General features: G+C 39.6%; 1 protein-coding gene across 2 annotated transcripts in view; it reads left to right on the top strand.

The window, feature by feature from the left end:
* Positions 1-19: 19 nt before the first annotated feature.
* Positions 20-26,336, top strand: part of serpini1 (serpin peptidase inhibitor, clade I (neuroserpin), member 1) — a 32,271-nt gene continuing 5,954 nt past the window's right edge. Inside the window, exons 1-8 of one of the 2 annotated variants that reach the window (XM_060834174.1) lie at positions 20-173; positions 701-741; positions 9,979-10,251; positions 10,750-10,980; positions 16,582-16,776; positions 17,488-17,692; positions 20,937-21,034; positions 26,233-26,319. In XM_060834174.1, the coding sequence (XP_060690157.1) occupies positions 9,999-10,251; positions 10,750-10,980; positions 16,582-16,776; positions 17,488-17,692; positions 20,937-21,034; positions 26,233-26,319 (1,069 nt within the window). In that variant the 5' untranslated portion in view covers positions 20-173; positions 701-741; positions 9,979-9,998. The remainder of the gene's footprint in view (positions 174-700; positions 742-9,978; positions 10,252-10,749; positions 10,981-16,581; positions 16,777-17,487; positions 17,693-20,936; positions 21,035-26,232; positions 26,320-26,336) is intronic. The other variant, XM_060834175.1, reaches the window with a different exon arrangement.

The raw sequence follows: 26,336 nt of genomic DNA, 5'->3' as shown, positions 1-26,336 counted from the left end.
CAGTGCCGTAGAGGGCAGGGACTTCAGCTTGAGGCTTCATGTAGCACCTCCAGAGCGCAGAGGGTCTGCTGTAATCTGCAGAGTAGTGTGGTCTGTGGGAATCTGCATCCAGTGTTTCGTTTCATGCAACTTCCTCTGTGGTATTATTTTTTTGGAAAACTCAAAAATACAGGTCTGCATTGTCCTTGCGAGCTACTTTTGATGTGATAAGAGAAAATGTCACAAGCGAGGTTTTGACACTTTGTTAAGCGCATAAAAAGCAAGAGTGGCAGCTCCGTGTCTTGTTTGAGTGGAGTGAAAATCTAACCCCGTCCTCAGGGGTGAGAGGTGAAGGCGATGCTTCTGTAAAGTTATTTGTAAGTGCAGCTGGAGCTGCCTGACTTGGAAGCGTTAGTCTCACTATTGTAGGTTATTGACAAGTCCCGTGTGTCGGCACCGCCCGGCTCTAGGATAGTCATACCATCGGTCGCGATGTACTGTCTCTGACTTACCCACAAGGCAAGCTCCAGCTTGTTCCCTGCTTAATCCATTTGTATCATTTTTGGTGAATTAATTCGCAAAAGACAGATTGTATAACTAAGTAATAAGCCAATTAGGCGAAAAAAAATGCGAGCTGGATAAAATGTCTGATATAACAGCAAAATGCATTGTGAGATGTGAATACCAGCGAAACGTTGCAATATTTTATCTTTTATTTTGCAGAACTATCGACACACGTTGCCATAATTGTTGTATGTTAAGGTACTGGATAAAAGCAAATTACTGCGGATGCTGGAATCTGAAACCAAAAGAGAAAATGCTGCAAAATCTCTGTAGGTCTGGCAGTATCTGTAAGGAGAGAAAAGAGCTGATGTTTCGAGTCTAACTGACCCTTTGTCACAGCTTTGCCAAAGGGTCAGTTAGACTCGAAACATCAGGTCTTTTCTCTCCTTACAGATGCTGCCAGACCTGCTGAGATTTTTCCAGCATTTTCTCTTTATGTTAAGGTACTGAATGGTTTTGCTGGTAATGTACTTAGGTTATTTTTTTTGCATCTCTTCAAAATGTTATTTTGAAATACTTGATGAAGTTGTTTTAAATATCTGGAATTAATTGTTTTTTTTGTCCACATGAATCAAGTTTTATATTCACTGTATGGTAGAAATCATGATTTTATCTTTAAGTTATTGTTTGTGCAGTTCTTTTGTATTCATTTTCAGCATTAAGCAATTTGGCTTTGTTTGTTGCTCCCATTTCACAGTTTAACTACCTTGTCTTGGATTGATACTTCTCTTCTATCCCAGAAGTTTAAGACATTGAATCTGACATCCTGCAATATTGTATCATTCAGAAGGAAACAATTGCCTTATTATCTAGAATGCTCGTCACACTGCAGATTTGCCATCTTTCGTATAGCTTGATTAGTCATAAATATGGTTCTAGGTAAAAACAATGACTGCAGATGCTGGAAACCAGATTCTAGATTAGCGCAGCAGTTCAGGCAGCATCCAACACCACTCTAATCATAAATATGGTTCTGACCATGCTCTTATGATCTGCTGTCAAGTATATCTTTAACAGAATGCAGTCTTTAATTTACCACTGAAATTCTATCATTGTCAATCTTTTCACTTTAAGTAATATAATTAATTTTATAAATAATTAAACTAAATTCAAATTTTATTCAGGCAGTTATTTGTAAAGAAAACGAATAGCTGATTAGGGTCTTAGATCACACTGTAGTCTGATATTTTGATCGATTTGAGAGTGAGCAACCAATTATTTGAATACAAACACTGTATACTTATCCACTTTGTAAGCAATCATGTGGATTACTAAGGGCAGCGATCTGTTGATTGTGTATTTGCCTGTAACCAAAACTTTAGATAACAAAACTCTTCAATGTTTATGACTCAGAGTGGAAAGACCAAAGCAGACAAATCATTATCTGAAAGTAATTGTGTAATAGCCATTAAAATGCAATGAAGCTGATGTTAATGTCCAATTCATCGCGTTTTTTTCTTGTTTTCTAGCCAAGAAAATATTGTTTTTCATACTTTATTTATTTTAAATAATTAAATTGCATAAGACTAATTTAATTACTATTTTTGTGCTATTAGCATGTATGTTATTAGTTGGTTGCCTAATTGTACAATTTTAGTGCGTGTTATTCTGGCATTGTTAAAACCATTATGAAGGATAGAAAATATGATAAGTTAGAACATAATGTTTAAATGGTCCTGTGCATGAATTTTAAAACTTATGATTGAAGCATGAAACAAAAACTGACAATGAAGTAGCTACAGAATTTTGAAGTCCTAAGAACGATTAAGTTGGGTAGATCAGTCTGTGTTGTTTGTCCAAATCCAAAGCGAGAAAAGCTGCATAGAATCATAGAGTCATAGAGATGTACATCACAGAAACAGACCCATTGGTCCAAACTGTCCATGCCGACCAGGTATCCCAACCCAACCTAGTCCCACCTGCCAGCACCCAGCCCACATCCCTCCAAACCCTTCCTATTCATATACCCATCCAAATGCCTTTCAAATGTCGCAATTGTATTGGTTCCCACCTTGTACTAGTCTCTACCACTTCCTCAGACAGCTTATTTATATATGTATCACCCTCTGCGTGAAAAAGTTGCCCCTTAGGCCTCTTGATATCTTTCCCCTCTTACCCTAAATCAATGCCCTCCCCCGTCCTAGGAAAAAGATTTTGTCTATTTATCCTATCCATGCCACTCATAATTTTGTAAACCTCTATAAAGTCACCCCTCATCCCCTGACGTCCAGGGAAAACAGCCCCAGCCTATTCAGCCTCTCCCTATAGATCAAATCCTCCAACCCTGGCAACATCCTTGTAAATCTTTGCTGAACCCTTTCAAGTTTCACAACATCTTTCCGATAGGAACGAGACCAAAATTGCATGCAATATTCCAACAGTGGCCTAACCAATGTCCCGTACAGCAGCAACATGGCCTTCCAACTCCTGTACTCAATATTCTGACCAATAAATGAATGCATACCAAACACCTTCTTCACTATCCTATCTACTTGCAACTCCATTTTCAAGGAGCTATGAACTTGCACTCTGAGGTCTCTTTGTTCAGCAACACTCCCTAGGACCTTAGCATTAAGTGTATAAGTGCTGCTAAAATTTGCTTTTCCAAAATGCAGTACCTCACATTTATCTGAATTAAACTCCATCTGCCACTTCTCAGCCCATTGGCCCATCTGGTCCAGATCCCATTATAATCTGAAGTAACCTTCTTTGCTGTCCACTACACGTCCAATTTTGGCGTCATCTGCAAACTTACTAACTAACTAATTTACTAACTGCAGAATGAGGAATCTTTTTATTTTAATGCAGTGTAGCAGGGAGAGCATTTAAAGTGACACTTATTTTTTAAAATAAATTCTTTTTTTAATTTTTGAGTTGAGTCAGAATGAGTACTCCAGCAATAAAAATGATATACTTGGTAATAAACAGGTAGTAATTTTATTGAGTGCAACAATTTGCATTTATTATGCTGAGGATATACAGTAATGAGCAAGTACTATAACTGGTACATTGACAATGGCTATTAACAACCATAGAACAGGAATAGGTAATTCTGCCTCTTGCACCTATTCTACCATTCATTGAGATTATGGCTGATCTGTAGCCTCAGTCCATATACCTGCCTTTGGCCCAAATTCCTTAATATCTTTGCTAAACAAAATGTATCTATCTTCAGTTTAAAATCAACAACAGATCCAGCATCCACTGCCATCTCTGGAAGAGAATTACAAACCTCTATGCCCCTCTGTGTTTAAAATGCATCGTAACATCTCTTCTGAAGTGTCTGGCCCTAAATCTCAGACTATGCCACCTCCCAACCCTAACCCTTAACTCCCCCAGGTATAGAATATACAACTAGTGGAAATAGTTTATCTATCTACTGTGTCTTTTTCTGTTTGTTATTTTGAAGAATTTGAGCGTATCAGCCAATAAACCTTAAGTTCTAGAAAAAAAGGCATAATTTGTATGATCCCTGTTTTTAACTGAATTCTTGCAGTCCAGATATTATTCTTGTAAACCTGCATCAGACTCTGTACAAAGCCAATATAGAGGAACCTCGATTATCTGGCATTTGATTAACTGAATTTCGGATTATCTGAACAAGGTCGCAAGGTTCCAATCTTGGCTAACAATGTTATCCTGCATTTGATTAACCGAACGAAACACTCCCTACCTGTGTCCTTCCTGAAGAAGGGCTTATGCCCGAAACGTCAATTCTCCTGTTCCTTGGATGCTGCCTGACCTGCTGCGCTTTTCCAGCAACACATTTTCAACTCTGATCTCCAGCATCTGCAGTCCTCGCTTTCTCCTTCAGATAACCAAGGTTCCTCTGTATACGTTTCCTGAGGTGTTGTCCAGATCTGGTTACAGTACTCCAAGTGGGGCTAACAAGGGTTTGTATACCGACAGCACAACTTCAGTCCTCTAGATCTAATGATCAGCACTCGATTAACTTTATTGATTATTTTCTGCACCTGTTTATGGGATTTTAATGATCTGTGGATCTGAACCCCCATGTTTCCTTGGACATCCACTATATTTAACTGCATGAACCAAGAAAGTACCCTGATCTAACCCATTTCAATCTAACTTACAGCATGTAATGTCAATGAGTCAAGCTTTGTTTTCCTGTAACAATAGTTATGAACTTGTTGAACTGGTCTGTCTGTCTCAATAAGACTGCAATTGACTTTGAAATGAACAGAACTAAGTCCATTTACCAAGCCTGGTATGTGTTTGTAAGTGAACACAAAAACGTAACATACATCTCTGCCATGGCTTTGCTTAGATTATGTGAAAGTAGCAAGGCATATTTGAAGACCATTGGAAATGCTTCAGACAGGATTTGGTTCATTATAAAAGCTGCATTTACTTTGAAATCCCAAGAGATAAAATCACAATACAATAGCACTGGCTGTACAGTGAAGACAGGATTTGCGAACTGGCTGATAGTGGTTCATGAGAGCATCAGGTCAGTTTCAAATTGGCTGTGAAAACTGCAGAGCTGTCCCCACGGGCTATTTCAATACGACAGAAAAACACTTATTCAGGAACGTCTGGGCCATAGTCAAAACCAGAACAGGGAAGGAAAGAAAAGTGGCTGCGTCATTGAATTTCCCAATGAAGAAAAAGGCTAAAAATTCCACATACATTGACAGCATTTGTAAAAGCCAGGGAGCATCAGAAAGATGACCATCAAATCCCTTGGCATGAATTAGAAGACCACTGATGTCCCATCTGAATTTAGGCTTTATCAAAACTGAATGTAGCTATGGTTTTTAGATCTGGATAAGAAAACACTGAAAACAAAGGTAGGCATTGGAAATGAGGGTTTGCACAGAATCAACACTGGGCATGTTTCAGGAAGATCAAACAGACCCTGGTAATTAGAGAATATGCTAAGGATCCACCTTAAGTAAAGTAAATTTCAGCATTCCCTGTTCAGCGCTAATGGCTGACAGGCAACAGCCAAAAGAATCAATTGACCAGTGTCAGTCAGGGCAAAGACATGATATCTGGAAAGCTGAGCACTTTTAGTGGATAATATACCTGGTCATACTGATCAAAGGTTTTCAAAAAATATCTCTTCAAGATGAACTAAATATAAAATTACAGCATTATGATTCATTTTAAGGCAGAAAGTGTCTCAAGATGCACATTGAAATGTAATTAGAAAAATCATATCCTGAGACAGACGGGTTGGGAGGAGGGATGACCCAAAGTGTCATTGAAGATGTGGGTTGTAAGAAGCTTTAAAGAGCAGAGTGATTTGGTGAGGTGCCAAATTTTAGGGAAGGAGCAGAACTGCAGATTTTCCAAATGTCCTAATTCACATTAGAAAATGTGACAGTGGATTGTTCGAAATGACGAATTAGTTTTCTCAATGACTATGTCTCTGCTCTTTCCTTTTATCAGACAAAGTAAGAGCAAGTATTTCTGGGGAAAATGCAGAAATCCACAGGCTATTCAGTATTAATCAGTTGTACTGTGTTTTCAGTTTTATCTCAGTTTCTAATGTTTTGACATGAGCAAATAAACTCCATAGAAATTTCGACATAAACTCCTGCCTGCAGGACACCTTAGAAATTCATTATTATATTTGCATAAATGTACTTTGGCCCATAGATCTGTAGTTTTATCTCTTAAAACAAGTCTTGCTGCTGTTAACCAGAGTGCAGAAGTTACTGATGTCAAGACCTATTGCAGAAACACTGAACAACATGATGTGGCATTCAGTTCTCCCTCTCTGGGCAGAGTACAGCGCCACTGCCTTCTCCCCTGCATGCCATTACATGGAAGACAAGCAACCTTGGCTTGTCTGCAGTGTCATCCCATCAAGAGGGCAGCAAAGTGCAATAGGCAAGGCAAGTGATGGCTCCGTCGCAATGAATGTAAGATATTGGAAAACTGCATGTAAATGAGGTAAGTTTGGTTATGAATGAGATGTAAATTTCCAGTTATTAAGGACATTCTTGTCTTGTCATTCAAAGTCTAGTTGCAGCATTGTGTTTCCTTCACATACACACACACACTCAACGTCAAGCTGAAGGATGGCCTCATAAGAACACGGTAGAATGCTCAACTCATCAAACGCTAGTTCTGATGTGCCACAACGAGAAACCATAATGACCTCCTCAGGAGACCGACATGGGATGTAATCAATAGGGTACCCTTTGTTGTTCAGTACTTCTTGGAGTGGAGAAACTACACCATGTTCTTCGCAGCCTGCAAAACATTATCTTTGAAAATGGTCAACATTGCCTATCTCATACTCTGCAGGCAAGGATACCTGAGGCATGGTATATTGGCGAGACTGAGCAGATGCTATGACACCACACAACAATCGGGGAACACTTCAGCGGTCAGATTCATTCAGCCTCAGATCTTTGGGTGGCCATCCTTCAAGGCAGACTTTGGGACAGGCAACAACGCAGAGTGGTTGAGCAGAGGCTGATAGCCAAGTTCAATACCCATGAGGATGGCCTCAACTGGGAACTTGGGCTCATATCCCCACTACACTATACACTCACATGCACTCTTACATACTCGCGCACCCATGCAGACCCTTTTTCATACACACATTCTCTCTCGTACTCACACACATACACCCCCCACACTCTTACCTACGCATACACCCTCTCATAGGCTTCTACTCCATCACACTCATGCACACACTCTACCAAGCATGCACACACTAATGCACACTCTCTTTCTTGCGCACTCAAATGCTTGCGCTCTCTCTCTCTCTCCCCCTTGCACGCGCACACACAAACACACACACACATCTACATCTACATCTTTGGGTGAATTTGCATTTGCAGCATTGTAATTGGAGAGAGATTCTATTTTTGCTCAATGCAGGTAGTCAATCCATGTATCATTTTATAAATTCCTAGTTTGGAACCAGAACCAGATTGGCTCAAGATTGGGCTACAGACAGACTCTACTCTCACACCTTTTAACACATTGTCTGAGCTGAGATGTCACATTTATTTATATATAACCTTAAGTTATTTCGAGAATGTGACTTAAAAGAAATTCTGGGACTTAAATATTAATGAACCAAAATCTGCAACCCATTCTAAAAGATGAAAGACTTAACAGCAATCTAGATTTGTTCAATATATCATTTCAATTGCATGACATTATAATCTTTTGCTATAAATTCTGTCTTATGATACTGCTGCACTAGTTACCTGATGAAGGAGCAGCACTCTGAAAACTAGTGTTTCCAAATAGACCTGTTAGACTACAACCTGGTGTTGTGTGATTTTTAACTTTGTTTCAACACCAGCACCTCCACATCAGGTTCAAATAATCGGGGACCCCGTACAGGTCTAATTCTAAATCGATGCAATGAAACAGGGGATAAATGACTAATTTGATAAATTGTTTCTGTCCCTGTTCAATAAGTAACAAGTTATATTTATGCAAACAACACCAATGTCTTTGTTAAAGTGTTTCCTTTCATCTCTCAGTTGTGAATTCTGCTTCATGGATGCGACATAGAAACCTGTATGTTTGATCCATGCTATAGCAGATAGTTTTTCATCACAACTTGGAATACAATATGTATATACCATATAAAGCTTTGGTTTCCTTGGAATTTTACAGCATCAGTATAGCTAATTTATACTTTTGAATAAAAATGATGCAAAAAGTCAGACTTTGAATGTGTGATTAGACACTGTTCAAATTTAGGACTTGTATTAATGTAACTTTCTTTTACTCTAATAAAATCTTTTTGAATTTATTTTGTGGTACTTGAATGCAAAAGCAATAGCGTGCATCCTTTTTATAAAGTAAAACCAGAGAGTCATATTGACAAGAAGCTAGAATATTATTGAGTTTATTTGGCTTTGAAATTAAATTACCCTATTTTCTGATGTGTTGCAGTGTTACCACCCAATGTAGTTTTCAGTTAGCTTGTAAAATGGGTTCTAATGATGTTTTGCATTAAAAAAAATTAAGAAATAGATAGCATTAAATGTGGCTTGAACAGGAGATAGCTTACATTCATCCATTTAACTGATTGATTGGAGGATTAATGAAAGCAATAGTTATCAATAAATAATGGGGTATGAGAACTTATTACTGTCAATTAAGTGTACTTCTTGAAATGTAGTCAGCATTATAGTGTTAAATCATCATTTAAACTGTTCAAATATTGAAGCATGACAGCCAATTTATACTTTGGAAGATTCCACAACATGCAACGAGTTAATTAACCAAGTAATTGGTTTTAAATTTGATGGTCAAGTGATAAATAAAACACAAAAAATGCATCTGTACAACCTACGTTTCAGGGTTTTCTTGTCTCCAGAGACAAATGTAAGTTGAAACAGCTAACATTTATAGAACACCTTTACTGGAGGGAAGAGGATTTGCCTGCAGGTAGTAAAAATCATGCAAGATGGTCAAACTGTGACCTTACAGAGGTTCTTAGAGAAGTAGCAAGGTTTTGGGGAAAACATCTTGAAAATAGAGGAATGATGACTGATAGCTTTTCTGATAGTGGGATTGGATCCATGTGTACATGTTGAGATTGGGGAAGGTTACAAAAGTAAATTACCTGAAAATGGGGAGGGAGTTTGCAAACCAAGACAAGGGTGTTTAATTTTGTTAGATGGATGATTTGCACAGCAAAATTGCAAACTGATGCCATGAAGGTGCAGAAGGTGACTGAAATGAATCATTGTTTGATACAGAGTACCATGTTATTGATAAATGCAAGATGTTTGACTTAAGACTTTAGCGTTGGTGTGAAAAGGGTGGTGAGTTGAAAAAGGAAAGAAAGGACAGTGAGGGGCCAGAATCAAATGACAAACAGTGGTGATAATTAAACACAAACAATCCTTTGGGTTGCATTTATCGAAACTGCAGTGATTTTCAAATGGTAGCTAGGTGTAGCTGGAAATAAGCATAAAAGTAAATTTTAAAGTTTTAAATTAGACCAACAGCTTCCAACATAGAAGGCCTGCTAATGTCCAGTCAAATTGGCAGACATTGCTGCAAAATTGTTTGTTCTCTTTTGTATCTCCATAACAGCACTCCAAATTAATTTGTTGCACTGATGTACTTTGGGATATTTCTGAGATATAAGACAATGCAACAATTTATTTTCTCTGCCATTCCCTAGCATAATTCTGATAGCCATAGCTGAATAGTATCCAGAGCTGTTCTTGTTTTCTTTAACTGTGCTTTGGACCTGATGTCTAATGCTGGTACCTTTGTGCTTCTCCAGTATCTTTGGTTGCATAGAATACAATATTCTAATAATTTCTTACTTATAAAGGAGATTATATTGAAATGTTATTCATTCTAATTCTAATGTTTCAACTTTATAGGCAATATTGCATCTTTTTTTAAAATTCTTGTAGTACAATATTTTCATGAGCATTTTGCAGTACTAATTTGCAATTCCTATTCCCATAGATTTGTAAATTAATTCAAAAATGGCATCTTTGCTGGGATTCCTGACCATGTCGATTGTGAAGTATGTTATGGTCGATGCAGGCGTCAGGGATGGTATCACTGCTGACTTTTCTGTGAAAATGTACCATTATTTGCGGTCACTGGAAAAAGATGGCAACATTTTTTACTCCCCGTTTAGCATTGCTAATGCCTTAGGAATGGTTGAACTTGGTGCTGGGAGTACTACTCTTGAGCAAATTCAACACGTCATGGGCTACCATTACTTGCAAAAAGGTATATATTGTCTTTATTTAGTAAACTAATTTTGTTCAGTAAGTCTGTGGTATATTCTTAAATTTGAATTATACAACGAATGTTTTTGGTTGATTTAAGTTCCTAGTTTTAACAAATCCTGTAATCCATATTAGTTCACTTTGACTTCGTGGTCTTGAAGCATCACCCAATGTCTGCCTTTTGGAAAGTACTCCTTAAGGTAAAACACCTGGATCTGTATTCAAAAATATTCATTTAATCGGAGATCAAGTTTTCATCAGCCAAATGGTAGATCTTGAACCTTCCAAAGAAGCCATAACATGATAAGTCTAACTTAGTTACCGCTGGTACAAATATTGTACATATGGACAATATCTGAAGTATTCTGATGTATCTTGCCCTTTTAGGTTATAGGACATTAAATATTTAATTTTCATTATTCATACAATGAAGGCAACATTGCAGAGCATTATTCAGGAGTATGTATTTTGTAACATTGCTGATTTCTGTTTTAATCAGGCGAGGAATTTGACTTGTTGCGGGATCTATCTCAGTCCATGAAAGCAGACAGCCAGCAGTATGTAATGAAGCTTGTCAACTCGTTGTTTGTGGAGAAAGGATTCCAACTGAGTGACAAGTTCCTTCAAAAGCTTAAAAAATATTTCGGTGCCAGTGTTGAAAGTGCTGACTTCAGCCAACCTTCTTTTGTGGCTGATCACATCAATGAGTGGGTGCAGAATCAAACCAATAGTAAGTATTGTCAATTTGGACAATATTAGTAGAAATGCCTATGTTTTTGAACTGTACTATTGCACAGAATTAGAATGTGCCACAAAGAGGAAACATATTCAGCCTATTGTGCTTGCAATGATTCTGTTGAAGAATTATCCACTTCATTCTATTCTGTTGTCCCAGGCCTGCATTTGTTTTAGATATTTTTACAACTTTCCTTTTGTGTTTCTTTTGGTGTTCTTTTAAAGGTTCACCAAGGCATTCAGTGCAGCTTTGTTATGTACAACAACTGCGACTGTCCCATCTCTACTTTTTGACTGAAATTCATGTCTGGCATTCTCCCAGGCACAAATCTTGACAATATCTTTCTTGTCCACCCTCCCCTTCCTACTGTTGCGTCTGGTCCATAGGGCTTTTTACATTTGGGAATTAATCATCTTTCACCACTAGGTCAAAATCCCAGAACTCTCTAACAGCGTTAGTAGATGTCCCTATACCCAAGTACTGCAGTGATTCAAGAAGGCAGCTCACCATCATTTTCTCCTGAGCAGTTAGGAATTGGCAATAAATGTTGGCTTAGACAACATTGTCTATATTCCATAAATTAATTTTAAAAATCCCTCTCCTCATCTTGATCGAGAATGCCCATTTTGTTTGTGAACAATGCTCTTGCCAACCAGTTACTACTTGTGGGTAATGACATCAGCATCATGGCTTTAACGGAAACCTAATAGAGGAAGTGATGACACTTTCCCCCTAATTTGAAGCCTGGCCACCTGTCAATACATTATTTATTTTTCCAAGACCATTTTGTTAATGGAGTGGCTTTTATGACTAAATGACATCCCGGTTTATCCTCTTATTCCTGTGACAACTTCTCACCATGTTCTACTCTCACTACTCATTTTTCCCCACCATCCACAGTACCAAGTTTTTTTCATTGAGATACCTTGACTGCTTTCTTCCATCAGGCTGTGCATCAAGCAACTTCTCCTCCTTTAAAATTTCACCTTCCATCTCAACTTATCACACTTTCTCTTCTAGAAAAATACTTTCCTCTTGTTCTTTCCTTGACTTTTTTTTTAACCAATATTTACAGTCACTCTTTTTGACCTTGCCATATTGTGGGGTTTTACTGGTATAGTGGGCTGTGAAGAAGGTTATTTAAGAGCACAGCGAGATTTTGATCCCATAGATGGCGAAAAGGCAGATGGAGTTTAATTTGGGTAAATGTGAGGTGTTGCATTTTGATATGAGCAAATCAGGGTAGGACTTATGCAGTTGATGGTAGAGCCCTGGGGAGTGTTCTTGAACACAGGAACTTAGGGGTGCAGATTCGTAATTCCTCGAAAGTGGAATTGCATGTAGACAGGATGATGAAGTGGTCGGTTGGCATGCTTGCCTTCATTGGATAGAGCGTTGAGTATAGCAGTTGGGATGTCATGTTGCAGCTGTAGGAGACATTGACGAGGCATACAATTCTGTTTGTTGTGCTATAGTAAAGATGTTGTTAAACTAGAAAGGGTACAGAAAATATTTACAAGGTTAATGTTCAGACTGGAGGACAGAGTTATAGGGAGAGGCTGGACATTTATTCCCCTGGAGTATTGGAGGCTATGCCAAGGCCTTATAGAGGAGGGGAAAGTGAGGACTGCAGATGCTGGAGTACCAGAGTTGAAAAATGTGGTGCTGGAAAAACACCGGTTTGTTGTAATGTCTGTCCGTCATTTCCGCCACCTCCAGACAGACCCCACCAGCAGGGATATATTTTCCTCTCCACCCCTATCAGCATTCAGGATAGACCACTCCCTCCACGACTCCCTCGTCAGGTCCATACCCCCCACCAACCCAACCTCCACTCCCGGCACCTTCCCCTGCAACCGCAAAAAGTGCAAAACCTGCGCCCATACCTTCTCCCCACCCCCCACCCCCCTCACCTTCCTCCAAGGCCCCAATGGATCCTTCCATATCCGTCGCAAGTTCATCTGCACCTCCACACACATTATTTACTGTATCTGCTGCACCCGGTGTGGTCTCCTCTACATTGGGGAGACAGGCCGCCTACTTGCAGAACATTTCAGAGAACACCTCTGGGACATCCGCACCAACCAACCCAACTGCCCCATGGCTGAACACTTTAGCTCCCCTCCCACTCCACCAATGACATGCAGCTCCTTGGCCTCCTCCATCACCAGACCCTGGCCACACGATGCCTGGAGGAAGAGTGCCTCATCGTCCGCCTAGGAACCCTCCAACCACATGGGATGAATGTAGATTTCTCCAGCTTCCTCATTCCTCTCTTTCCCCCCCCCCCCCCCCCCTTATCTCAGTCCCAGCCCTCGGATTCAACACCGCCCTCTTCACCTGCAATCTTTGCCCTCACCCCCTCTCCGGCCTATCACCCTCACCCTCACCTCCTTCCACCTATTGTATTCCCAGCGCCCCTCCCCCCGTACCTTTTATCTCTGCCTGCTTGGCACACCAGTCTCATTCCTGAAGAAGGGATTATGCCCGAAACGTCGATTCTCCTGCTCCTCGAATGCTGCCTGGTCTGCTGTGTTTTTCCAGCACCACATTTTTCAACTCAAGGCCTTATAGAGCCAAGATCTTTTTCCCAGGGTAGGGGAGTCCAAAACTAGAGGGCATAAGTTTAAAGTGAGAGGGGAAAGATTTAAAAGGGACCCAAGTGTATGGAATGATGAAGTGAATGAGGCAGGTACAATTACAACATTTTAAAAGATGTTTGGACAGGTGCATAAATAGGAAAGGTTTAGAAGAATATGGGCCAAATGCATGCAAATCAAACTAGTTCAGTTTAGGATACCAGGTTGGCATGGATGAGCTAAGTGGAAGGGTCTGTTTCCATGCTGTTTGGTATTGGTAACTGAAGGCATGGTCATCAAAGCTGCAGCAATTAAAATTAGGGTTGCTCAAGAGGACACAGTATATCCAAGAGGTTTGAGCATCCATAATTTTAATTGCTGCAGCTTTGATGACCATGCCTTCAGTTACCGACGCCATATGCTTTGGAATTCCTTCCCTTCACCTCTCCATGCTCCTTGTACAAATCCAATCCAGCCAATTTCCACCCCATCAGTCTATTCTTGATCATCAGTAAAGTCATAGAAGGGGTAATCAACAGTGCTAGCAAGCAGCAGTTACAGTGCAATAACAACATGCTCACGGATGCTCAGTTTGTGTTATCCAAGGTAGTCTGCTGCTGACCTCATTACAACCTTGGTTTAAACACAAACAAAAGAGCTGAATTCCAGAGGTTAGACAAGATCAAGTACCCTTGACATTGAGGCTTCATTTGACTGAGTGTGACATCAGAATGAGCCCAAGAAAAATGTGTCAATGGGAATCTGGAGAAAATGTCTTTGCTGCATACAATCATACCTAGCATAAAGAAATGATTGTTGTTGCTCGGGGTCAGTCACCTCTGCTCCAGAATACCTCTGCAGGATTTCCTGAGGCTAGTATCCTCTGCCCAACCACCTTCAGCTGCTTCAGCAATGCATTGTCATAAGGTCAGAATGGGGATGTTAGCTGATAGTTGCAGAATGTTCAGCACCATTTGTGACTCTTTAGACAATGAAACAGTTCTTATCCATATGCAGAAACTTCTGAATAAAATCTAGGTTTGGGCTGAGAAATAGTAAGAGTGTGGTGCTGGAAAAGCACAGCCGGTCAGGCAGCATCCAAGAAGCAGGAGAGTCGACGTTTCGGGCATAAGCCCGTCGTCAGATTCCTGATGAAGGGCTTATGCCCAAAACATCAACTTCCCTGCTTTTTAGATGCTGCCTGACTGGCTGTGCTTTTCCAGCACCACACTCTTCAACTCTGACCTCCAGCATCTGCAGTCGTCACTTTCTCCTGAGAAATAGCAAGTCACATTCATGCCATACAGTGACAGAGAATTTAACAATTTCCCCTTGAACATCACTGAATACTCTACGATCAACATCTTGGGGATTACCATTGACCAGAAATTGAACTGGACTAGTGATATAAATACTGTGATTACAAGAGCAGATCAAAAGCTTGGAATCCTGAAGTTAGCAACTTGCCTCTTGACTCCCCATGCCTGTCTACCATCTGCAATGTACAACTCAGATGTTTGATGGAATATTCCCTACTTGTTTAGTTGTGCAGCTCTGATAATATTCAAGAAGCTTGCCACCATGTGGGATAAAGCCTGCTGTTTTAGCACCACAGCCACAAGCATTCACTCCCTCAACCAGCACTCGGTACACACTGCTGTTACTACCTATCAGATACACTACAAAAATTCACGATGACTCAAAATTTGCAACCGCCACTATCTAGAACACCAGAACCGACAAGTTTCCATCCAAGACACTTGCCATCCAGGCTTGGAAATATATCGCTCATCCTTCAGTGTCGCTGGGTGAAAATCCTGGAACTCCCTTGCTGACAGCTCTGTGGATATACCTATAGCAAATGGACTGCAACGGTTTAAGTAGGCAGCTCACTTGTATTCTCAAATGTATCTAAGGATGGGCAATAAATATCTGCTGGGCCAGCAAAGCTTGCATCTCGTGAATAATTTTTTTTGTAAAGATTACATCAAACTTTTCATCATCTGCCATAAAATCTCTTTACTTTGGTAAATGACACATTTTGTTTCTCAAAAACCTATGAAGCTCTTTGGGGAATGTTACACAATATATGGTGCACAAAAATTAGCTATTGCTGCCTTCCTGTCTCTTTCCAATTCTTCCTTTTGAAATCTTCATTTTTATAATTTTTTTCTATTGAGAGTTCATTTTTCCTTATGAAAGATTTTTAGATGCTGCAAGTACTACTGTTTCTAGGAAAGCATTTTATATCCTAGGATCCCATTGCTTGATATAGATCTTCTAATATCTTTTTTTAGTGGCACTTATGACATTATGCTCTCTGCAGCATTGACCAATGAAAATAATTCTTTTCTTTTTATCTCTTAAAAGTATAACATAATTTACATAATTTTGATCCATTCGATGAAATTACACCTCAAACATTGTTCCTTCTTCTTGGATAAAATGCCAGTTTCTTTAGTCAATATTAAATAAATCTTTTCTGCATGCTTACCTAATGTAGTGCTCCCAATCCAGTACAACATTCCAAACATTTTGATACTGCTTATGGATATAGGCATTATCATGAGCATTTCCATTATTAAAAAAAAAGACACTCTTTGTTGCAGTTTATCTTCACCCAATCATTTCAAGATTTGTGTGACTGACTCAAAAGGCATTCTCTTGTTTTACTTATTTACTGTTTAGTGCATTATTCCCATCTGCCTTCCCAAAATGAATCACCTCACAGTTCAACAGATATATGTTTGCTCAATTCAGTAATCTATCTGCTCCAGACTGTAAGTAATTTCCTCCTTTTAGATCCTTATTATCAATCTCTATTAATTATAATCCCATGCACGAAGGAGAGAGGTGTGTATGTTTGCTATTGAATGCTGACAGTAGCTACATTCACAACCTGCTCATGAATAATTCTGCTTAGTATGTAGTGAATTTTGCTGATTATATAAATCCCTGTGTGATTTGTATCTCTGTGAAATAACGTACTTGCATATTTTCTTTTCTTGTTGCTCAGATAAGATACCAAACCTTTTATCGCCAAAGGACTTGGATGCTTTAACTCGTCTAGTTCTTGTTAATGCAATTTACTTTAAAGGAAACTGGAAGTCTGAATTCAGAGGAGAGAATACACGCACATTTCAGTTTACCAAAGATGATGAAAGCGAAATCCAGATAGCTATGATGTACCAACAAGGAGATTTCAATTATGGTTTGCAAATATTTCGCTTCTTTACACAGTTAATTAAAATTGACCTTTTCATTCATTTGACGTGGCATTTGAAATAAAGGTTAAACTTGTTCCAGAACAGTATTCCTTTGTGCTCAAAAAGGCTAAGGAAACAATCAGTTGATATTCTCTGTTATAACTACACAATAGCCGAGATATTTTAACTAAAGCATTCAGCAGTGCACAGAGACATGCTGAAAGCCAATATACTCACTTGATATATCATCATTTATAATTCTACTCCAATGTGTAGTGTCAGCTGGGGCACAGCGAGTTCACTTCTAAATCAGAAGCTAATGAATTCAATGCCAACTCCAAAGATTTGACCATGAATATTAGACCTGCCCTGTAAAGCTTGGGAATGCTGATTTATTAGAAGAAACATTGTTCAAATAGCTGCTATTTAAAAAAAAACTTCACCTCTGTCCTTATTTGAATGCACGTTCCCATTTCATTATTTCCATAAAGAATTTGAAGGTATCCCTTGTACTTGTACTTCAACCAATGACATGAAAGCCAATTAACTGGTCATCATCTCGGTGTGGTTTGTGGAGGTTTGCTGTGTCAGTGTTGGCTGCTGTGTACCCAACATTGCAACGGAGACTACACATCAAAAAATACTTCTTTGGCTGTAAAGCATTTTGTGACATCCCAAGGTTGTACTATCTTTATAAATACAACTTTTTTTTTAAGGTGAATTCAGTGATGGCTCAAATGAGGCAGGAGGAGTGTATCAAGTTTTAGAAATGCCTTACATTGGTGACGAGATGAGTATGATGATTGTTCTTCCAAGACAAGAAGTACAGCTGGCTACCTTGGAACCATTTATCAAAACCCAACTAATTAATGAATGGGCAAGCTCAGTAAAGAAGCAGAAGGTTGAAGTATATTTGCCAAGGTTGGAGGAATTTTCTTGTTTGGGGAATGATGCCTATTTTCATTTCTACAATATGATAAGTAATTTTGATATTAGAAAGTAACATATGCATTTGGGGAAAATTCAGTGATTGTAGATAACAATATTTAATTTGAAAAGTCCATTTGGGTTTTTTTTTGCAGCATATACATAACACATAATGTTATATTCTTCACTTTGAGAATCTCAGTTTCTACTGAGTACTTATGAACTCAACAGGAAGGTTTTCTTTGCAGACGTGAGAGATATTAGCTAGGAACCTTGTTCTAAGCAAGCTCTCTTCCAAATTAGCTGGTTCTTAACAGGCTTGCCTCCAACTGAACCATGTAAAACAAGGTCCACTCCAATCACTGTTCAGACCAGCGCTAGCAAGCTGTACAACGCAGGCATGTGAATTCTCAGAAGTTTTTTTTTTAAAATTGCGATGTGGAGTTTGCTGACCTCTCTTTTCAAGAAACAACTCCAGATATTTGCACCAAACTTGAAATAAATGTATTCTGCACGATCTTCAAAACTTAAAACTTCAAAACAATATTCAGAATAAAGCATCTTTGTAACTCCAGTCAGTATGGATTTTGCACACCTCTATGAACGTTCTTAAGCAGAATAGCAAAGTCATAAAATCATAGAGAATTACAACATGAAAACAGACTCTTTTGTCCAACTTGTCCTTGCTAACCAGGTATTCTAAATAAATCTAGTCTCACTTGCCAGCCTTTGGCCTCTATCCCTCGAAAGCATTCCTATTCATAAACCCATTCGGATGCCTTTTAAATGTTGTAATTGTACCACCCTCTACCACTTCATTTGGCAGCTTATTCCGTACAAGCACCACCCTCTGTCTGAAAAAAAAATTGTTCCTTAGGTCTCTTTTAAATCTTACCCCTCTCACCTTAAATTTATGCCCTCTAGTTTTGGGCTCCCCTACCTTGGGAAAAAGACTTCGGTTATTCACCCTATACATGGCCCTCCTGATTTTATAAACCTCAACAAGATCACCCCTCAGCCTCCTATGTTCCAGGGAAAATAGCCCTGGCCTATTCAGCGTCTCTCCATAGCTAAAACCTTCCAAACCTAGTAACATCCTTGAAAATCTTTCCTGAACCCATTCAAGTTTTACAACATCTTTACTAAAGCAGGGAGACCAGAATGGAACACAGTATTCCAAAAGTGACTCAACTCATATCCTGTACAGCTGCAACATGACATCCCAATTCCTCTCCTCAATGCACAGGATAAGAAAGGCAAACGTACCAAGCAACTCCTTCACTATTCTGTCTACCTGAAACTCAACTTTCAAAGGAACTATGAAACTACACCCCAAGCTCTCTTTGTTCAGCAACACTCTCCAGGACCTTACAGTTAAGTGTATAAAGCCTGCCCTGATTGACCTTAGCAAATCCAGCACCTTCCATTTATCTAAATTAAACTCTATCTGCCACTCATCAGTGCACCTGATCAAGGTCCCTTGGAATCTGAGATGATCTTCACTGTCCACTACTCCACTAATTTTGGTGTAAGATGCAAACTTAATAATGATTTCTCCTATATTTGCATCCAAATCATTTATATAATAACAAAAAGCAGAGGACCCAGCACCGATCCACCACTGGTCACAGGCTTCCAAACATAAAGACAATCCTCCTCCGCCACCTTCGAGCCAATTCTGTATCCAAATGACTAGCTCTCCCTGGATTCCATTTGATCTAACCTTCTAACCAGTCTACCATGCTGAATCTTATCGAATGTCTATTTGGACTTCAGTAAGGCAGCATCTACCATTCCGCCCTTATCAACCTTCTTGGTTACTTCTTCAAAAGATGAGAGACAATTTCCCGCACACAAAACCATATTGACTATCCCTAATCGGTTCTTGCCTTTCTAAATGCATGTAAATCCTGGCCCTCAGAATCCCTTCTAATAACTTGCTCATCACTGACATCAGGTTCACCGATGTAAAGTTCTCTGGCTTTTCCTTACCACCTCTCTTAAACAGTGGCACCACATTAGCCACCCTCCAGTCTTCCAACACCTCAACTGTGGCTATTGATGATACAAAATCTCTGCAAGGGGCTCAGCAATCACTTCCCTGGCTTCCCATAAAGTTCTGGGATTTTGCTGAAAAGGTCTCAGAGATTCATCCACCTTTTATACATTTTAAGCACTACCTTCTGTGTAATATGGGCACTTCTCCAGATGTTACTATTCATTCCTCTAAGTTCTTTAGATTCCATATATTTTCCACCGTAAATACTGACAGGAAATACTTGTTTAGTATCTCAGCCATCTCCTGCATGTCCACACATAGACAGTTTTGTTGATTTTTATGGAGCCCTATTCTGTCACTAGTTACTGTTTTGTCCTTAATGTATTTGTAAAATCTCCTTAGATTCTCTTTAACCTTATTTGCCAAAGCTACCTCATGTCCCCTTTTTGCACTCCTGATTTCCCTTTTAAGCGCACTCCTACTGCCTTTATACTTTGAGGGCTTCACTCGATCCCAGCCTGTCATATGTCTCCTTTTTCTTGACCAGAGCCTCAGTTTCTCTAGTCATCCAGCATTCTCTACACCAACCAACCTTGCCCTTCACACTAACAGAAACGTACTGCCTCTGTACCCTTGTTATCTCATTTTTGAAAACCTCCCACTTTCCAACCATCCCTTTACCTGCAAACAGCCTCTCCCAATCAACGTTTTGAAAGTTCTTCCTTTTAATAATGTCAAAATTAGCCTTATTACAATATAGAACTTTAACATTTAGATCAGGTCTATCCTTTTCCATAAATATTTTAAAAATAACAGAATTATGGTCACTGGCCCCAAAGTGTTCCCCCACTGACACCTCAGTCACTCACTGTGCCTTATTTCCCAAAAGAAGGTAAAGTTTTCCCCTCTGCAATAGATACAACCACATATCAAACAAGAAAATATTCTTGTACAGTTGAGAAGGCCACTTGTGCTAACTCTTGTGTTTTAAACAAGTTTTATTAAAATCATTATTTTGGAATTAGTGTAAGGGGAACATATTCAGCATATAGCAGCAACAATTGGTTTTGCTTTACAAAAATGAGATTATTAATCATTTGAAACTCCACAGAAGAAACCTTTTCTCCTTTTATAAATATTGATATATCATTTAAAATTAAAGCAAAAGAAATACTTCCAAGTAATTCCAACCTGCTTGTTTTCATTCTTGTTTCAATGCAAATAAAATTATGTTGCTAGATTCAAAATGACACAGAATATTGATTTGAAGGAAGTTCTTGCTGGCCTGGGGATCTCCGAAATGTTTGGTGTTGAGGCTGACCTCTCAGCAATGACTGGTAAGTAAAGTTCTTCTCATTTAAAGATTTCTTATTAGCTTGTTACAATGCATATAAAATTCTGTTTAAATCTAGCTGAGGTAACAAGTCTTTGAAACCTTCTTCTAATGCTGTAGATGGGTCGCCCTTTCCTTCAGCACTGGTCTTTAGGGTGAATTGATGAAATTTAAGGAATGAGTTTTTTTAAGAAATAAAAATCAGAAACTGCTTGGAAAAACTCAACAGGTCTGACAGCATTTGTGGAGAGAGAGTAGAGTTAACGTTTCAGGTCCAGTGACCCTCCTTCTGAAGGTAAATAGTGCAATGGTATCAAGTTTGTGGCACTTGGGAAATAAAGACTGGTGTCTTTGAGAAATGTTTTTGTTTTTAACTTTTCTGTTTATAAGATAAATGTGGATTAGTCAGCATTTAAACATTATCATGGTGACCTTCAAATATCCTTCTAAAATCTATACCCCCTAATGGCTCGAACACTGTTTCCTGTTTCTAGTCAATCAGAGCAAGTCTCATTTTCAACTCTGGTTGTCTTGTCTGGTTGTTCAGCTCCACCTTAATTTTATCCCAATGTGTAGGGTTTATATTTCAGGTGCTGTCAGGGTGCACTGAGGATATTGAAATGAAGGATGAACATGGTCCAGACACACAGGAGCAGATGACCTAATTTGGCAGTCGGTTACAACTTGGTCAAAAAGAGGCGAGAGAGAGAGAGAGAGAGAGAACCAGGGTTGTTCAAATCCTACTTTCTCCAACTTTTAATCATGTCTATTCTTGAATTTTGGGTTAGAAAAAAAGTTACAAAGTGCTGTTACCTGGAAGTCTAGCACTCCTGCACAAAATTACACGTTACAGATCACTGCATTTTAATTTTAAGGATAACTGATATACGTATTTTTCTGTGTGAGTGACATGTTGCTATTAGATGATGCTGTCTATTCAGTCAGTTGTACTCTGCTGCTCTTCAGCAAATATGCACTGTCACACTTCACTCAGACAAACACAAATGGCACTTGCCAAGTTTCAAAAGAAATCCGAGCACCAAGTGATCAAGACTTATTTCACCTCAATGCACACATGGAATTTATTTACTCCATGTCGACTAACCTGAAATGGGAGAGGCCCACTCTTTCTCTAAGTAGTTTGATATCAGTACTGTACTGGATAGACATGACAATACTCTGGTCTCAGGCCATCCTTTTGAACAAATCTCTGCAAGTAAAGTACCAAAATTGGATTGTGACATTTGGTAATTAAATTTTTCTAATGTGCAGATAATCAAATACTCAGTGGTGTAGATATTTTTTGGCACACTAATGATATTGATATGAACGCTAAAGGTTGAATTTGACCAGGACTTAGTTGTGTCCTTTTCATTGAGTTTCATGAAAAAGTTTAGCTCTGTGGACACTAGCAGGTCTTCTCATGCTATTCTCTACAGCTCACCTCATTGGCCGTACACCATGATTCTGTGGCACCCCGCCTTGTTATCTTCCACTTATTATTGATATGATTATTTATCACTGCTGGCACATTCTAAGATTCTCTGTACATGCACCATTTTTAAAGCCGAGGCACCCACCAAGTCAAGTATTGAGCCAAGAGCTGCACTTCACAGAGAGCAATAAGAAAGGAACACACATGTTTCAAATACAAGTGCACGTCTGTCAATGTAAAACTATTTTTTCATCATTCACTGTCTGATCAATAGTCACTGCAGCTATAAGAACCAGGCTAATAGGTTATCCCATCTTAAATCCTGACTGAGAGGGCTACTCTTTCAGTGTCTCCCAGTGAGGCATAACATCATCTCGTCGTTCAATGTCCAAATGTTCATAGTGGAGAGCATTCATATGGTTCAGAATATTTATTTTCCATTCACTAACATCAAAGAAACAAAGTGAGCAAGGATAAGCTATGTTTGCTTCTGGGAACAGACTGGCTGCTTGCCTTTTACAGTAGTAAATTAACAACCACTGCACCCAGCTCACATTTATCAGAACCAGGTGTCAGTTACCTCCTGTCTGGCTTGTACCTCACCTTGCAGCACTCTGTCATGATTGACCTCCATTTTGCTGTCACTCTCGCAGGTCTTCAGCATCCATCACATCCCGTCATTATCTACTCTAGTTTGATACGGTACTGCATGCTAGGATTATGTGGTGCACTCTGTCTAGACTATTTTGCAAGACTCCCTCCCAGACCTATCTGAGCATCAGAATCCCCTCTTCAAATATCCTATTGTCTATTCCCTGACAGCCCTGGTGGAAGAATTAGCTTCATTGTATCTATGTTCAGCCTCCGTTATGGAGTCGTGTAACACTCACCGGCCATAGTTACAGGGGGTAGACCTTATCTCCTAGTAACTATCCTTGTAAGACATTCAGCACGAATATGGGAATTCTCAAAAATAGGCAGCGTGGCGGCTCCCAGGATACCTGGGATGGTGTTCTCAAATGTGTTACTGATGATCATAAATGACTTGTTAATTGATGAAATGGAACCATTTTCTGTGGATAAAGTCAGCGTGCACAGTCTATAACTGGTTTTCCCCAGGTATAGGGCACTATGCTGGCAAAGCCTACTCCCTGGGCTGCAGCACTGAACTTGTCACAGGGTCAAGGTGTGATTTGGCACCCAATTGCATTGTAACAACCTTGATATGTTTGGTCAAGGGTTGAGAGGTCGCACAGGTGTGCCTTGTGGATCATTGGAAGCAGCCAGTTGCATAAAAGATTAGCACAGCTTTCACCTTGATAGAACTGGGATAAGATGGCCATTCATCCTTTCAGGATACAGGTCTTGCTCTAACAGTTATCATAGTGACAGTATCCCAGGACATCTGCAGTATGTGCAAACAAAGTGCCTCACACATCTGGAATGGCATTAATGTTGATAGCCTCTGGGTCTCCTGTGCATTCTGCAGGGACCTTCATATTCCTTCTGTTGTGACTTCTTCACATGAAGGCTGTGTGGCAGCTACCAGAGGTTACTGCTAGGCCTGAGCCGTCTGACTCTCCCACACATTTGTTACTCTTCAAATTCACTGTGCCTTCATTGCAACACAGTAATAGCAACAACAAAACTGTTCTGGCTGGATCCATTGGTCATGACTCCAATAACCCAATGTGGGAATTATCAGAAATAGATGAGATCCTCAGTCAGTAATTACATCACTCACAAATGACAGTTTAGCATAGTCCCCAGTTCAGCAAAACATGAAATGCTTCTACTTGGACCTTTTAACATGGGGACATTGTTTTAATGGATGCAGCCCAGCAAATACGGTAGGACAGTGTTAAAGCTGTGGGATTCCCGATCTCCTGTTCCTCCAACCCGACTGCTCACACCACCTAAGAACGGCAGAGTTGCATTAAAGAGCATGTTGGTGAATACTTAGAGTTCAAGTTGAGAGGAAATCAGTTTGATGCCCTTGTGCAGCCTGTGAGATCTTGGATTGTGTTCTGCAGCAACAGTTGTCACTTTTAAAATCGCCTGTAATTACTTCTACTTGGCAGAGATGACCATCTTCAATCTGCAGTGAGCAGTGACATGGTCAAGATTGCTTGTGACCAGAACTTTTACTCTACACGCTTGGACACTGCATTCACTGCAAGGTTACACCAATGGTCAAGGACAATTTCTGTGTCAGTACTGTCAGTGTCTGGTTAACACTGTTTCCGCTTGAAGGGCCACACGTTGCTCATAAGTAAAATCTACCTGCGAGGACCGGGAAGAAAACCCACTTATTCCACCTGTACAGAGTGTGGTTGCATCATCTTTCTAATTCCATTGCCTAATTTCAATTTAGAGGAGGATAGAAGGCAATACAAGATATGCTTGGCACAGTGAATTGCTGGTTCTACTTGGTAATTAAGGCATCCCTCACCTCCGAGTCCCTAAGTTCCTTTCTCCCTTGCATTTCCTGTCGAGCCCATCTGTACTGGACTTCAACACATTCCGACACACCTCTGAATGATTTTGTCTGCCAGTCTGACCCCTGAGCCCCAACCCTATGGCTTAGTTACTGCCAACCATCTTGCTGCACGGTCCCTCTGTTGAAGCCAGGGTATTGATTGATAGTACTATGTGCCCCACAGTAACCCAATGCACTATCCTTTTGCATCCCCCCCCCCCCCCCCCCCATCCCCCTGTATATAGAGTTTTCTCTCTTCACACTTATTGCTGTGTCTGATTTCTAGTGTTCTGCCTCTAATCACCAGAATTAATTTCCTCCAACTTCCCTATCACAGAAGTGAATCCTGGCCCATGAGGAATTAAATGACTTTGCTGTTGACATCAAAGGAAGCTGCCCACAAAAAGCAAAACAATTTCTGCAATATGGATTCCACTTTTTTTTTTCCCACTTTCATTCCAACATTAACATAGGAGGATGTCTGATGTCCAGCAGTGGTGATATCATCAAGAAAACAAAGCAGTCAAGCAGCTTGAAGAATTACCACAGACAGCCTCTGAAGAATAGTCATACTTGACTCAAAATATTAACTGTGTTTCTCTCTGCACTGATGCTGCCTGATCTACTGAGTTTCTCCAGCATTATCTGTTTTTATTTCAGATTTCCAGCATCCACAGTAACTTGGAGCTTTCGATTAATATAAAATCAATTGCCCTTTACTTATTAATTATTTTACAGTCAAATAAAGATTAGCATGCACATATGGGATCAAGTTGTACTAAACAGTCATCTTTAGTGCAATCAGTCCACTGATTGATCTACTTTATTCTGAGCTCTCCACTGTCACTCTGTAATCCAGCATCATTCTGTATTGGTCTAAGTGCAATAATGATTAAAGTAGTGTGAATTCACTAAATTTGCTATCGGGATTCATTTTGATTGAGGGTAGAACAATTGGAATTATTCAGCGGATGTCTCTGTGGAATGGAATAAGGAAAAGCAAGTAAGCTGTGTGATCTGTGTAGGCATTTGTCCACTGGCTCAGCATTTATTACATGCCCATCTTTCTTCCTTTACTGTAGCTTTTGATCAGAAATGTTAACTTTCCTTCTCTCCACTGATGCTACCTGACCTAAGCATTTGCAGTATTTTTTTTTTGTGTTTTATTTCAGACACCCAACATCTGCAGTATTTTACTTTAGTGTTGTAGTACAATTTTACAGATGTACTTCAATGTTTGTGGTTTCCTTGGCTTGTGAAATGTAGCATTTTCTCTTCCAAACTACAGAAAAGAAGGACTTGCATATTTCCAAAGCTATCCATACATCTTTTATTGAAGTGACTGAAGAAGGTTCCGAAGCAGCTGCAGCCTCAGGTATTGTGCTGTGTAAA

Source organism: Hemiscyllium ocellatum, chromosome 13, assembly GCF_020745735.1.
Source record: "Hemiscyllium ocellatum isolate sHemOce1 chromosome 13, sHemOce1.pat.X.cur, whole genome shotgun sequence".
In the NCBI taxonomy this organism is placed as follows: domain Eukaryota; kingdom Metazoa; phylum Chordata; class Chondrichthyes; order Orectolobiformes; family Hemiscylliidae; genus Hemiscyllium; species Hemiscyllium ocellatum.
This window is presented reverse-complemented; position numbering and strand designations above follow the sequence as displayed.